The sequence below is a fragment of the Plutella xylostella genome, chromosome 10 (genome assembly GCF_932276165.1).
Source record: "Plutella xylostella chromosome 10, ilPluXylo3.1, whole genome shotgun sequence".
NCBI lineage: Eukaryota > Metazoa > Arthropoda > Insecta > Lepidoptera > Plutellidae > Plutella > Plutella xylostella.
The window spans coordinates 11,689,412-11,703,512 of NC_063990.1; the positions used below are offsets into that span (position 1 = coordinate 11,689,412).

The 14,101-nt window shown below is 42.9% G+C and overlaps 2 protein-coding genes across 4 annotated transcripts; one reads left to right on the plus strand and one right to left on the minus strand.

Moving 5' to 3' along the window:
• Positions 1-3,056: 3,056 nt before the first annotated feature.
• On the minus strand, positions 3,057-6,798 carry LOC105384945 (mpv17-like protein). Of its 3 annotated transcripts, none has more exons than XM_011555254.3 (5): positions 6,701-6,798; positions 6,438-6,529; positions 6,221-6,354; positions 5,948-6,079; positions 3,057-3,976 (listed from the first exon to the last, which is right to left on the minus strand). In XM_011555254.3, the coding sequence occupies exons 2-5, from the start codon at positions 6,505-6,507 to the stop codon at positions 3,776-3,778; spliced, it is 537 nt and encodes a 178-aa protein (XP_011553556.3). In that variant the 5' UTR covers positions 6,508-6,529; positions 6,701-6,798; the 3' UTR covers positions 3,057-3,775. The 3 variants fall into 3 exon arrangements, with proteins under 3 accessions (XP_011553556.3, XP_011553564.3, XP_011553548.3); XM_011555262.3 differs by having other exon boundaries at positions 6,706-6,785; XM_011555246.3 differs by having other exon boundaries at positions 6,438-6,778.
• A 252-nt stretch (positions 6,799-7,050) lies between these two features.
• Positions 7,051-13,677, plus strand: LOC105384938 (tectonin beta-propeller repeat-containing protein). The gene is made up of 7 exons (XM_038118228.2): positions 7,051-10,079; positions 10,490-10,686; positions 11,125-11,334; positions 11,617-11,703; positions 11,807-11,939; positions 12,237-12,428; positions 13,482-13,677. The coding sequence occupies exons 1-7, from the start codon at positions 7,280-7,282 to the stop codon at positions 13,658-13,660; spliced, it is 3,798 nt and encodes a 1,265-aa protein (XP_037974156.2). The 5' UTR covers positions 7,051-7,279; the 3' UTR covers positions 13,661-13,677.
• The last annotated feature ends 424 nt before the right edge of the window (positions 13,678-14,101 follow it).

A 14,101-nucleotide genomic window follows, 5' to 3' on the forward strand; every position in this document is an offset into this window, starting at 1 on the left:
GACACTGACAGTAAGTATTTAGCACAGAACATAATTACTCCTAAACAGTCTGTGACTGACAGCGTTTGCTTTTCATAGAGAAAAAATAAACAATTGTGAAAAGAGTGGCATCTCAAGGAGTTTTTTGTCATACTCTATACGTCATACTGAACAGCGCCACGCCATCTCTTTATATTTCTCAGCCTCATTGTACATACATACAGGGTGCCCTGTTGGGACACCCTGTATATATATAGATATTGTTATCACAAGTTAATAGCCGGATCTCCACCAAACGATGCAATGCGATCCGATCGCCCGATCCAAGAAGTTTAGTATGTAAGATTTCTTGGATCGCGCGATCGGATCGCGTTGGATCGTCTGGTGGGGATCCGGCTATTAACTTCAATCTATAAAGATATAAGACATATTTGCCTTAACGTAGTTACACCACACAACAGTTATTACATTTATTAGCTAAATGTAAGTTCAATCTACTTATGTACCTACCTACATGCAACAATAAATAAAAAACAAATTATTATATAATTCTTTATTACCTCGCATATAACAATGTTTCAGTTCAGTTTTGTTCATGTCACTTGTAAAATAATATGCGAGTGGGTGTGTGTATTCCTTTTTTATTCCTTTCACCGTGAAAACCACTTCATGTTTTGCTAGTTTATGTTTCCCAAGAGAAGCAAATCTTGTCACTTGTGGTGATAAAGTCATTTCGTCCAATAGTGCATCATTTATCCTCGCGAGGCAAATCTTTGACGACATTTATCAGTTTGGTACACATAGTATTTTAATCTTCAGCGGATATGAAGATGTCGATCGCTCTTTGCCAGTGCCGCCATTTCAGCTCGGTTCCCGTGGAACCACATGGAACCTGGATCCATATGGAATCTGTCAGGTCACAAGAATTTCATAAAAACACTTTTTGCGGATAAAGATGCTTTTTCTTAACACACCATGTTTATTTTTATTTGTAGGTATATACAATTTATAAATAACGATAAGTATACCGAGAGTATAGGCTTTTATTACAAAAATGTTATTTGCGAGACATTGTAAGACAGCTGAACTGACACTGACACGCAATTTCTTCATAATAGCCATAGATCATGACAATGTTAACATTCAAATACTACTTATCTATGTGTCTTGTTATTGTTCTAGGGTCTTGTTCATAACGCCATCTTACATCTTTTTTGGTAATAAGAGTAATATAAAGAGATGGCGGTACCTTCTACTAAAAGTTCAGCCATTAAGGGACTGACCCCCCCCTGTTGCTTTTGTTGGCAAAAATTTCATCCTTGTTTTCGCTGTTTTTGTGAAAGAATTCCTAAATTATAAAGTCTTACGGCTCTGGTACCCGTAAATCATGTCTCTATCACCCGACGAATGTACGAGAATCATTACTATGGTGGAATTGGGAGCCAGCATAAGATATACGGCCAGAACAATAGGCGTGACACATACCACTGTTCGACGAGTTATCCAAAGGTTTAAGGAGACTGGGTTTAACCACAGAAGACCAGGTACTGGCAAGCCAAGGTGCACCACAGACCGAGAAGACCGATTCATTGCGGCAACCATGTTAAGGAATCAAGATCAGACGGGAGTGGCCATTCAAAAACAACTTCTGGAATTTCGAAAGACGCCAATAAGCGCGTCGACAGTCAGGAGACGTCTTGCCGAAAGAGGGCTGAAGCCTGCCAAGCCAGCAAAGGGCTCAAAACGGGGACGGAAAAAAGTTACACCTGAGCAAACACAACAACAACAAGAACCAAATACAGAATGGGGTGAGGATGAATGGGGAAGAATGATGTTCTCTGATGAGTTTGTACAAGCATGTATTGAAGAAAAAGCGCTACCCGGCGGAAGTGCTGCTGCTGATGATGATGATGATCCTTTGAAGGCAACAACCGCCAATACCGAGCCCTTGACCAATGGGGCAAAAGCTGACGAAAAGGAACTCTCTTCATTGCTACCAGATGCACAAAAAAAACAACACTGCAGTGTCTAATTAATGATCTGAAAGTCAGAAAGCTATAAATAATACAAAGGAAGATATTATTATAAAATGTGAATGGCTATAGACAGGGAAGAGGCAATTTGGGTTTGCAAAGGATTTGTTTTCAAATTGGTATCTTTTCACTTGTGGGCTGCTGTCTCTGCCGAGGGTTTAACAGCATTAGTTCCAATCAAGATTGGGAATCAAACTGCTGTGAGAGACTCAATGAACATGCCAGTCCCTTTATGGCCAATATGGGTGACAATGCAATGTTCAAGGTGGTAGAGCAATATTATCACTATCAACAAATAATTGTAAAAATTTTATGTCAAAGAAACAATATTTCAATTTCATGCACTAAAAATTACTCACACTGCTCATGTTGTAAATGAGTATCTTCAGGATGTAGGAATCCACAAAATCTAATGGCCAGCAAGGAGCCCTGTTTTGAATTCTGTTGGGCATGCTTAGGATGAGCTTGACAGACATGTGAGAAACTGAGCTCCACATTTAATTACACTGCATGCTTGATGGATGCACTTATAGAAGAATGGTATATGCTTAGGAATCTGGTATTCAGAACCTGTATTGATAGCAAATGGAGGAAAGCACTTAGTTATTATTCTATGTTACACCTAATAAACCCCTAAATATAAATTTATGAGTGTTTAATTTGGCACTTAGTCCCAATTTTCAAAAGCATTTAAGATTCGAAATTTAACCAATCTGTGCGATTTTAATAATCATTAATATAATATTCTGACCCATTATTCCAGACAATGTAATAAAACCACTGCCTTTTACTTTTAAGAGTAATTTGACGCTCACTGGAACTTTTGCATCCTAGTTTGGTCTTGCTTTTTGGAAGGGCATGTAATGTTGGTGGGTCGTAAAGTTGAGATCATTTGATGTTGATCCAGTCCGCGTCCACCACTCATGACCAATGTACCCTAGGCACTAGGTACAGTTGGAGCCACAACCACAGGTGCTATGATAGCTAGTAGCCAGTCTATGACGTGGTGGAGATGGGTAGATTGGCAATAAATAAATAATTAAATGAACTCTTTATACTTTTAATTGCTTACATAAATTTTGTAAATAACTTCAAAAAGCATTAATGATGATGTAATAAATAAACAAGGATCATAAACATAACAATAATGGTCTTAAAAATGAATTTGTAGGTACAACATTTTAACATACCTATTGCGACTACAATACAATGGAGCTTGCCTCCCTCAGTGTCATTTCAATCATACTTTGAAATGAAGTGAGGAGAGCGAGCATAATCATTACTTTATTTCAAGTACTGCAGCATATTGAGGTGCTTACATATTTCTTACTACCCTGTATAATATTATACTGTATGTATCTGTAAATAATAATATCACTAAATTAGCTTTATTTTTACTGCAAATTTTATTTGCATTCTACTATTTTAATACAATAATTTCTAAAACAATATCATTGTTTTCAATAAAAATACTGTTTACCTACTAAATTTAATGTAGGTAATGCTTACTGTAGAAATATTGAGTCCCTGTGTTATTTCATAACTTGTCAAAATAATTATGTAAAAATATCATGCATTACAATTAAAGCAATATCACACTGGATTAAACTCAGATCATAATAGAACTCTAACATTATAATATAAAGATAACATACAATCTTGTACTATTTTACTAATAACTATGTCAACAGGAATAAATAATTTATTTTAGCTAACTATAAATAAATAACAATTGAACTATGTAAAACAGTAGACTGTCATGGTTAACTTTTCAGGCCTATTTTTAACAAGTGGGTGGTGCCTTCAACCTTTACTAAATCCACTTTTTCTTTGTCCAAATGCTTCATGTAGGCGAGGAAGCTGGTCCACAGCAGGCTGCACATGCTGATGAAGGGCACACGGTTCCGCGGAGGGATCAGGCAGAAGTTGATCATGGCCACTGCAGGCCAGATGGAAGCACCCACCTGTAAAAATAAATATTTTTTAGTTTTTTTATGGTCTATCATTATTAATTATAGTAGTAAATGAAGGTATATTGGGGGTCAATTTACTAGGTACTACAGTTTACTCAGGAGCTAGGCTGGCTGAGCTGAAATCAGGGGATATGTACAAAGGTTCCACTAGAGATAGCCACGTACAGGAACTTCACCCCCTCTCAGAATAGAATAGAATAGGGGGTCAATTTACACATAGCATTAAAAAGTTATAATACACTGCCGGGCAATGAAATAGTTCCACCCACAAAATGCCGACAAACACCTTAATATCTCCTAAGATATAGAACCTAGCTTCATGAATTAAAAAAATTAATGAAATATAGTTTATTATGCATTTAAAAAAAAATGCAAACTCTTCTTAATAGTGTTCTTTTCGAAGCCATGGATAAAAAAAGAAAAGAAGCTAAATTTTCGGGTTTGAAAATTTAGGAAAACATTTGCTTCGTTTTTAGTTTTGCTTTTTATTTCATTCTTTTTTTTTGTCGTTGTAAAAGAATTATAAAATTGTAAAGTCTTACGGCTCTCGTACCCATAAATCATGCCTGTATCATGCGAGGATTGTGCGAGAATCATCACCATGATGGAAATGGGCACCACCCAAAGAAATGCGGCCAGAATAATGGGTGTGACTCATACTACTGTACGACGAGGGATCAAAGGGTTTAGGGAGACTGGATTAAACCTGAGAAGACCAGGTACTGGCAAGCCAAGGTGCACAACAGTCCGAAAAGATCGATTCAATGCGGAAATATTTTTAAGAAATCGACATCAGACGAGAGTAGCCGTTCAAAAACCACTTTTATAAGTTCGAAGGGAGCCAATAAGCGAGTGGACAGTCAGGAGACGCCTTGCCGAAAGAAGATTAAAGCTTTACAGGCCAGCAAATGGCCCAAAACTGGAACGGCATCATAAAGTTGCCCGATTGCGATACGCCCGTGATCATACAGAATGGGGTGAGGACGAATAGGGCAGTGTGATGTTCTCAGATGACTCAAAATTTATGCTGTACCATCATGATGGGAGGTAAAGAGTATACCGACAACCAGGAGAACATTTTTCACAAGTATGTTTTGAAGAAAAAGTGGCACATGGCGGAGGCAGCTTTCACGCGTGGGCGGGTATCTCTGCAGAGGGTCGAACAGCGTTAATTCCAATCGGGAACGGGAACCTAACTACTGTGAGATACGTCAATAAGGTCCTCAATGAACATGCTGGTCCGTTTTTGGCCAATATGGGCGAGAATGCAATGTCCATGCACGATAATGCACGGGCGCACACTGCTCAAGTTGTAAATGAGTATCTTCATGACGTAGGAATCCACAAAATGGAGTGGCCAGCAAGGAGCCCCGATTTGAATCCTATTGAGCATGCTTGGGATGAGCTCGACAGACCTGTGAGAGACTGAGTTCCACCTCCAATTACACTTCGTGGTTGAAAGACGCGCTCATCAAAGAATAGGAGAAAATTCCTCAGCATTTGCTGAAGAATCAGGTATTCAGCATGCCCAATCGCGTAGAAGCTGTTTTGAGAGCACATGGAGGAAACACCAAGCACTGAGTTATCAAAATACCATGTTTACATCTAATAAATTCATAATTAGAGAATTTGTTTAATTTGTCAAATGCTCCATTTTTTTAAAAACATTTAATTATTTTTTTAATTATAATATTTTAGTTTCTACATGGTAATATTCTGATGCGCAATTAAATATTCTCCAATATTGCAGAAGGCGTCATTAAGCTAGCATTTTCCGTTTAGGAGTAATTTGGTGTTATATCAGTGGAACTATTTCATTGCCCGGCAGTGTATAATTTCCACAAACAGGAACCATTTCTTTAAAATGTGTTCTACATTGTGCTGTTTGTTCTGTGTCTGGTTGTTGTCAGTATCAAATAAATACTTTCTTTCTTGCTATGTGCCTAAACAGAATTTAGGTACCTTGTAGGTGGGCCACAGCTTGTTCTTCACTTCTGCAAGAGATTCATGGAACGGCTTGGACTCCATCATGCTCATAAAAAAGTAGAAACTGCACATTGCTAGTGGTGTGTAGGTAATTGTTTCTACAAATGTCTGGAATTACATAAAAATATATTTAAATATGTAGGAACAAAACATTTGTTGTCCAACTATCAAACAACTCAGCTCTTTGGACCATCAAGTAGTAGCTGACCAATTATAATAAATTAATATAGTTGATGATAGGTACGTTACCTTTATAATCCCAGCACGGATGCTGCTCCCAGGCCACATGACGTTGGCTATGGTGAGCCAGCTGTACAGAGTGGGCGCCACATAGCACGAGCCGTACAGGCCGTAGCGCGCGCACCGCCTCCAGTCGTATGTCTCTGAATGTAACGAACAATATATTTCACAACACTTCATCATAACGTAAATCAATCACACACTTCACTTTTATTACTATACTCACCAAAATTCTTGCCTTCTACAGTCTGTTGAATCAAACTAGAGGTTGGCCAAATAATACTGTAAGATGCCATTCCTCTTAAAAGAGGATACTTTCTGAAAATTGTGAATAACTTGCTGTAAACACCCATTTTCTTTGATGTCCTAGTTCTAACCTAATAACTCCTGTAAGAATCTAATAGCTACTGATACTCATGGCTGACGCTCTGAGTAATTCTTCTTACATAATAAGCTAATAATTATCTAAAGTAACAGTAAGGAAATGACCTTACTATTCAGGTAGTACTATTCATTTTCACGCTAATGTTGGTTTTTTGCCAATTTTCGCACAATTTCTGCTACTGTCAAATTCATGATCAATATGACATATGTCAGGTCAGTCAGATGACACTGAGATTTCACTTCAATCTTGTTTGTGGCTATATGTCGTGTGTGACTAACACAACAAATCCGGCCAATTACGAGATTTGTCACACAGATTAAGATAGATGCAGAGGCCGTTGCGGAACTAACTATCGTGGTGCACACTGCACAATAGTTCTGCTCGGCATCCGCAGCTGTACCAAAGAAATACATTAATAATAACGAAACATCAAATTGTGTTCCGAACGCGGACAACTCAAAATGTCATTGTCACCGACACAGATGGTTGCTTTTCGTATTTGAAAGTAAAGAAAGGTTGATATACAGCCTAAAAAGGCATAAAATACAAAGATATTTACAAAAAACAGTATATCAATTTATTTCGCAAACTAGGAAACAATATCATGGCTATGCATTCATGAACTCGGCATTCATCACGACTTGAGGTGATGTTGTTGTGATTGTATCTTCACGAAGCCAAATATGTCAAGCAATTCTTTGCTGTTCTCCATAAACACTGAGGGTAAAGTGTATGCGTTATCAACGAGTGGAACATGTTGGCGAGAGTTCATGTACCTCGGGCTGGAGTTCAAGACGCTGTCGGCGGTGCCGCACTTCCTGTGGGCCGTCGGCGGCGACCGGCAGACCTACCTGCACGTGCACGGGCTCGAGATACCCATCCGGGTCAAGGAGGAGGCCTATGAGAACGAGAGGTGGCTGCCTCTCGAAGGATTCAGCAGCAGACTTCTGCCAACAGATAGGTATCACTTCTCATCCCAGGATGGAACACTGGACCGGTCCATCAGCCGCATCCGCCTGCCGTCCATGGCGTGGCAGTGGGAGGGGGACTGGCAGCTGGAGCTCACCCTCGATGGACAACCACTAGACCATGACGGCTGGAGCTATGCTGTGGACTTCCCCGCACAGTTTGGACCAACCAAACAGTGGAAGTCTTGTGTCAGAAGAAGGAAATGGATAAGGTACAGAAAATTCAGTGCCATGAACTCATGGTGCGCTATAGCTCCACTGCACAAGGACCCCACTCAGGAACCATTTATTGATGTCAGTATTGGGGGGAATCAGATGCCCTACTCCCAGCCAGGCTCCTTGTCAGTGTGGGCCATCACTGCACAGGGCCGCGTCATGTGCCGGGCCGGCGTCAGCACCACCTCCCCTGAAGGACTCAAGTGGACAAACATCAGCATTCCACCCAACTGTGATGTGAAGCAGATATCAGTAGGTCCCACTGGGCTAGTGTGGGCAACACTGTGGAGTGGGAGGGCTATCATTAGAAAAGGTATCACAAAGGACTGCCCAACTGGAGAATCCTGGCTGGAGGTGAAATCACCAGATGACACCAAGCTCTCAGTCATATCTGTGGGGCACAATGCAGTGTGGGCCGTGAGCAGTGACACCAGAGTGTGGTTCAGGAAGGGTATAGAGGGGAACACAGCAGGCACATCTGAGATATCTGCACTGGGCACGGGCTGGCTGGAGATCACTGGGAATATGATACATATTTCAGTTGGCATAAATGATCAGGTCTTTGCCATTGGAGAGTCAGACAAGTGTATTTACTGGCGTAGCGGCATCACCCAAGCAGAGCTGACAGGCAAGAGGTGGAGGATGGTGCAGGCCAACATGCAGCTGAGCCGCACCTCCAGCTCCGCCAGCGTGGTCTCCAAAGACAAACATTCTAGTCTTAGCACTCTCAATGAGCCCCTGGAGCTCAAGTCTAACATCAACTTGCACCATTCCTGGGAAGAGTCCCACTCAGCCCCAATAGAACACACTTTACCAATTAAGCCTCCAAAAGATAAGCATACTAAAGGGAATGCAGTTGTAGAAAACATGGACATGACAGGAAAAAGTTATGAAACCACCTTGAAGAACCCCAGAGCATGGAGTCCTGTGCGAAGTGTCGGCTCAGTGGTCGGCATGGAGGCTCACCCTGACAGTGACAGCAGTGTGTTTGACCATGACTCTGGCATGTACTTTGATGAGGAGGTGAGTCAGACAGCTTGGGGCACAAGTGATGCTGCCTGGACATTTGTGGCTGCAGGAGCATGCACCATAGACACAGTACAAGTGCCTCATTGGTTCACAGACTCACACAATGTCTGCAACACAGATCTGTCTGCCAAGTGGAGATGCGACATATTAGATAAACTAAAGATGAGGAATAACTATCAGTCACTTGATTTGTCCAACTATGGAGTGGCAGTGGAAGAGAAAGGATGGACCAGAAGTTCAGAATCTAGACTTATAGACTCAAATAATTCTGGTGAAGACTGTATTCTCTCCCTTTACTGGCATTCCATTGAGAACACTGGTACTTTGTCCGTGTTCAACCCAGCTGGGGCTATCAAATTCATCTTGAACCTTTGTGATGTCACCAGTGTAACTACATCTTCAGAGCCTGGTAGCCCAAGAATCACCTTAAGTATTCCAAGACAACGCAAAGATTCAATCACAATACAGTTCATATCTGAACAGGAACAAGAAGAATGGATCAATGTGTTGGTGGACATCATCTCTCAGATCAACGGCCTCTCGGGCAGGCCGTCGGCCGCCGCGGTGTGGGCGGTCACCGGCGCCGGCGACGTGCTCAACTGGGACCCCCTCCCCGCCAAGCAGAACCAGACCTCCGACCAAAACGGCATTTACACCAAAGAATTTCAAGTATTCGGAAAAGACATGGTGTCCGGCTTCTCGTCGGTGCTGCACAACAACTTCCCCCACGGGAGCTCGCTCAAAATGAACGGCAGTTTATTCGACGAAATCAGACGATTCAGCGTCAACCTTCAAGGGCCGGAAGTGAAGAAACAGAGACATAAAGTAGAGACGGAAATAAGTGAGATTCCGTTTCACTTCAACGTGCGGTTCGACGAGAGCACGGTGGTGTGCAACTCGAAGATCTTCGGCGGCTGGGGCCAGGAGGAGCGGCACGCGCTGCCGCTGGCGCCGGGGCAGGAGTTCTCGCTGCGCATCGTCTGCGAACCTCAGGGCTTCCGCGTGCTGGTGAACGAGCGCAAGTTCTGCTTCTTCGAGCACCGGCTGGGCCCCGAGTCCATCACGTGCGTGCAGGTGAAGGGGCCGCTGAAGCTGTACAACATGGAGTACAGCACGAGCAGCGTGATCGTGGGCCCCGATGAGATGGTGTGGCGCGCGATGGGCGGCTACCTGCGGCGCGTGGAGGGCTGCGGCGACGTGGTGTGGGGCGTCACGCACGACCACCGCGCCTGGGTCTACAGCGGCGGCTGGGGAGGCGGCACTTTGAAAGGTACATACGCAACTATTTTATCATCTTCACCGTCACGCATCGCCCCTATCTATATATAGTCATGTATTGCTTTAATTAATATTTTAAAAAGAAAATACCTTTAGTTAGGCAGTTAGTATCAGTCCAGGTTAGCTCTACGTAGCGTGACCCCCCGTGAAGACAAATCCTTGCCGATCACTTACACTATTGATTCTTCCAATATTAATAAAATCGATGAAGCACAAATGTATTTCCTATCTGCCACCGAAATTTAATCACAAAACCCAAGAGAGGCGACCGCCCGAGGAGAACTTAATTACAACCGAAATCCCCGAGGTAAAACTACCGTTCCAAAAAATGATTAATTACAATATACTTACCCCCACTTTCTAATAAAAAATATTTAACGACTTGAATCCTCCCACTCGCAGGTCTCGGCAGCAACGACGGCATAATGCCGATGACGGACACGCAGACGTACTGCGTGTACGAGAACCAGCGCTGGAACCCGCTGTCGGGCTACACCAGCACGGGGCTGCCCACGGACCGCCACATGTGGAGCGACGCCACCGGCCGCCACAAGCGCACCCGCGAGCACACCAAGCTCGTCTCCAGGCATTGGCACTGGGTAAACTGTTACTGCTATACCTACACAATTATTTAGAGTATGGCGGTACATACCATTAAGCCTTGTTCCTAGTAGTCGCACATGTAGTTCTAGCTAGATAGTAGCTGATTTTTCTAAGGTTTCCAGAATGGTGTTACGGTGTGGGTTGGCTATAGACTGCACACTACTGCAGACATGAACCCTGGAACTGCAAGGGCACAGCAAACAATTTCTAGACGAAAATCAGCATAATTATATTCTAAACGAACTTGGAGACTGCAATAATTCAGGAACCGAAATCGATGTTTCCACTCACAAAACCTATAGCTATTTGCTCAGCACTTGAGCAGCGAAGTCGATACAACTATCATCAAGTCCATGAATGTCTTAACGGTCAAAACACATGCCAAACTTATAACCTTTCTTCCTCTCAAAACTCAACCACACTCCTCCCCACAGATATCAGAGTGGATGATAGACTACAGCACCCCAGGCGGCGTGGACGCGGACGGCTGGCAGTACGCCACGGACTTCCCCGCGCCGTACCACGGCCGCAAGGTGTTCACGGACTGCGTGCGCCGCCGCCGCTGGTACCGCAAGGCGCAGCTGGCCACCGAGGGGCCCTGGCTGAGGGCTGGGACTACGCCGCTGCTGGATATCTCTATGTGGGTCAGTATATGGAGAAAGATCTTTACTGCATTATGGGTTATGTCAAATGGCTGGGTTTTCATCATTGTTATTATCAGCCAGTAGTCGTGCACTTTCGGACATAGGCCTTTCCCAAGAAGCGCTACAACACTATGCCGTTGGCCTTCCTCATCCAGCCACTACAAGCTACCTTTTTAAGGGCGTTTTATGGTCTCCACTGGAGAACTCATTTACTAGGCTTATAGTTACCATCTTTGGGATAACTTTCTATCGTTCGTTATCTAATTATGTGTTGTATTTCAGAGCAATGGCGATGAAATATCAGTGTGGGCGATCACGTTAGGCGGAGAGGCGATCTACAGGACCGGAGTCACTCCTTCGACACCAGCAGTAAGTACTTTTTCATATTTATTGAATAGCTACTTACTATTCCTACCTATACCTATAAACTTGTGAAGCGAAAAGATAACTTTACCATAATATCTTGTTTCAGGGAGTCCACTGGGAACATATCAACAGTCCTCAAACTTTGATCTCGATTAGTATTTGTGATAGTGTAATTTGGGCAGTTGGAAGGAAAGGCGAGCTGTACTACAGGGATGGGGTTACAGAAGATAACATTGCAGGTAATAATTATCACTGTAGATTTAAATATGTAGTTCAGTTCAGTAGTATCCTACTTTTATGTTAAGTCAGGGAAATAATAATGTTCTCGTATTTTTTTATCATAACTACATACCAATACGCTACAACAGTACCTACGGAGTTTTCATGTAGCGTATTGTAATACATATGTCCTTAGATCCAGAGGAGACTAGATAATTATGATACCTATTGGTATTTATTTATCTACCTATACCTTTTTTGTGCATTTTTTTTATTAATTTATAGGTAGGTATCACTTGTTTACTTTAATTATCCAGGTAAAACGTGGAAGCTAGTAGAAGTGCCGAAGCACAGCCACACGTTCGGGCACAAGGCGGCGAGTGGGGGCGCCAAGTCGGTGTCGCTGGCGCCGCGCGCCGCGTGGGTGCTGCTGACCTCGGGGGCGGTGGCGGTGAGGACCGAGGTCAGCCGGGAGGTGCCGCAGGGGAAGCAGTGGCGGTATCTTACAGGTGATGTATACTTATTTATACGCTATTTAGTTAAATATCTTGCCAACATTAGAGGATTATTATAGAGTACCTATCCTATTAGATCCTATCGATATCGTATCGACGTCCTGAGCCTCTAGTATGGGTTTTGCTATTTATTCAAACGAAAAATGTTAACGTTTTCTCCCGTCATCTGCATACATTATCTGTAAAAAAATTCATGATCGTTTCCATTTGAGGCGTCACTTAGTATGCGGGAAAACGTAAACTATTATAGTTTTCGGAAAAATATCAAACCTGTACTAGACCCTCTGGTTGTGAACTCAATTCGAGTTTTTATGTATCAAGGTTCTTGGCCAATGCTGTAGTAGATGAATACCTACAATATTCTCTGGAATAAATAATAATGTCCTCCTAGCCGAATTTCGACTACGGCGGCCAATCTCATTTGAGATCAACCATCTACGCAGGAGTAGATTATAATGCCCAAGTGTGTGCGCAGTACACAGGAGCACTCTCATAGCCCAATGGGACGGATTGACCGACACGACTGGAGAGAGCTAGGCGCAGGACCGACTGCTTTACATGCCCATCCGACAGCATGGATCGTTTCACTGTTTTGGACATCAGCCGCCTTCTACGTCCTAACCAAACTTAGAACCACAATTTAGAAACACAAATTGATGGTCCCACCCGGGAATCGAACCCGGGACCTCTGGGCCATGAAGCGAAGCTTCTACCACTAGACCACAGAGGCAGTCTCTGGAATAAATGAATATGTAGTCCTACTTTTCTATACTACCAATAATTAATGCTTTCTAGTCCGTTAACGTTATTGTTTATTTATTTAATGTATAAGCTGTGTACCTACCTAATTTGTATTGTTATGTGATTTTCCATGTTGTGTATTCTTGAAGGCGAATAAACTATTTCTTTCTTTCTTTCTTTCTTTAACCTAACACTATCAGTGCCAGCTGTGTCAGTCAACAATACCGCCCAAACAACAGCCTTTTCCTTTAATATCGCCCTATCCCCTCTGTCCCTATTTTAATTCTGTATTAACCCTCATTCCAGACAGCGACACAACCTTCAAGCAGGTCTCCGCCGGCCAACACGAGGTGTGGGCGGTGTGCGCGGGCGGCGCGCTGCGGCGGCGGCTGGGGCTCGGGGCCGACAGCGCCGCAGGGACCGCCTGGCAGACCGTGCTCAGTGCCGGCTTCGTGCATGTGTCTACTAGGGGATGTCCCGTGTAAGGGGTGGGGGGTTATGGAAGTCTAGTGAAGCTATATTGTAGCGTAATCGATAATAGGCTGCGTTCAAAGTAAGCAAACTGCTTGTCATGTCGGTTTGTTTGGTATGCCGAGTGTTTAGTCAGCTAGTTTTGCGCTCTAAACAATTTGCGGCGCACGCTTAGTAACTAGTGAGCACTTTGCTTACTAAGAACTTAGCCTCTTGATATCGCTTAGGTCTAAAAAGGTCTAGAGTCTCACTTCTTCCCTGAGCGCTGATGCGACGATGCACTTATACAAGAATATTGGCCACGGTACGTTATTAATTTTATTGATATTTCTAAATTGAGGGTGTTATGAAGATGTATTCCAAAAAAGTTCCAAATTTAAAAGAGGCTTTGTGTGTTTTGATTTCTGTGATTTTATTTGTAATGAAAGTTCAAAGACTAAAATGTAAGTGAATGT

Bases quoted from the DNA above. Each gene is read 5' to 3' on its own strand.
- LOC105384945 (XM_011555246.3), bottom strand. From the start codon at position 6,564: ATGGGTGTTTACAGCAAGTTATTCACAATTTTCAGAAAGTATCCTCTT. The intron at 6,080-6,220 runs GTAACGTACCTA...ATGTAATTCCAG, and splicing joins TCCGTGCTGGGATTATAAAG to ACATTTGTAGAAACAATTAC. The intron at 3,977-5,947 runs GTACCTAAATTC...TTATTTTTACAG, and splicing joins AGCTGTGGCCCACCTACAAG to GTGGGTGCTTCCATCTGGCC.
- LOC105384938 (XM_038118228.2), top strand. From the start codon at position 7,280: ATGTCAAGCAATTCTTTGCTGTTCTCCATAAACACTGAGGGTAAAGTG. The intron at 10,080-10,489 runs GTACATACGCAA...TCCCACTCGCAG, and splicing joins GGGAGGCGGCACTTTGAAAG to GTCTCGGCAGCAACGACGGC. The intron at 11,940-12,236 runs GTAATAATTATC...TTAATTATCCAG, and splicing joins TACAGAAGATAACATTGCAG to GTAAAACGTGGAAGCTAGTA.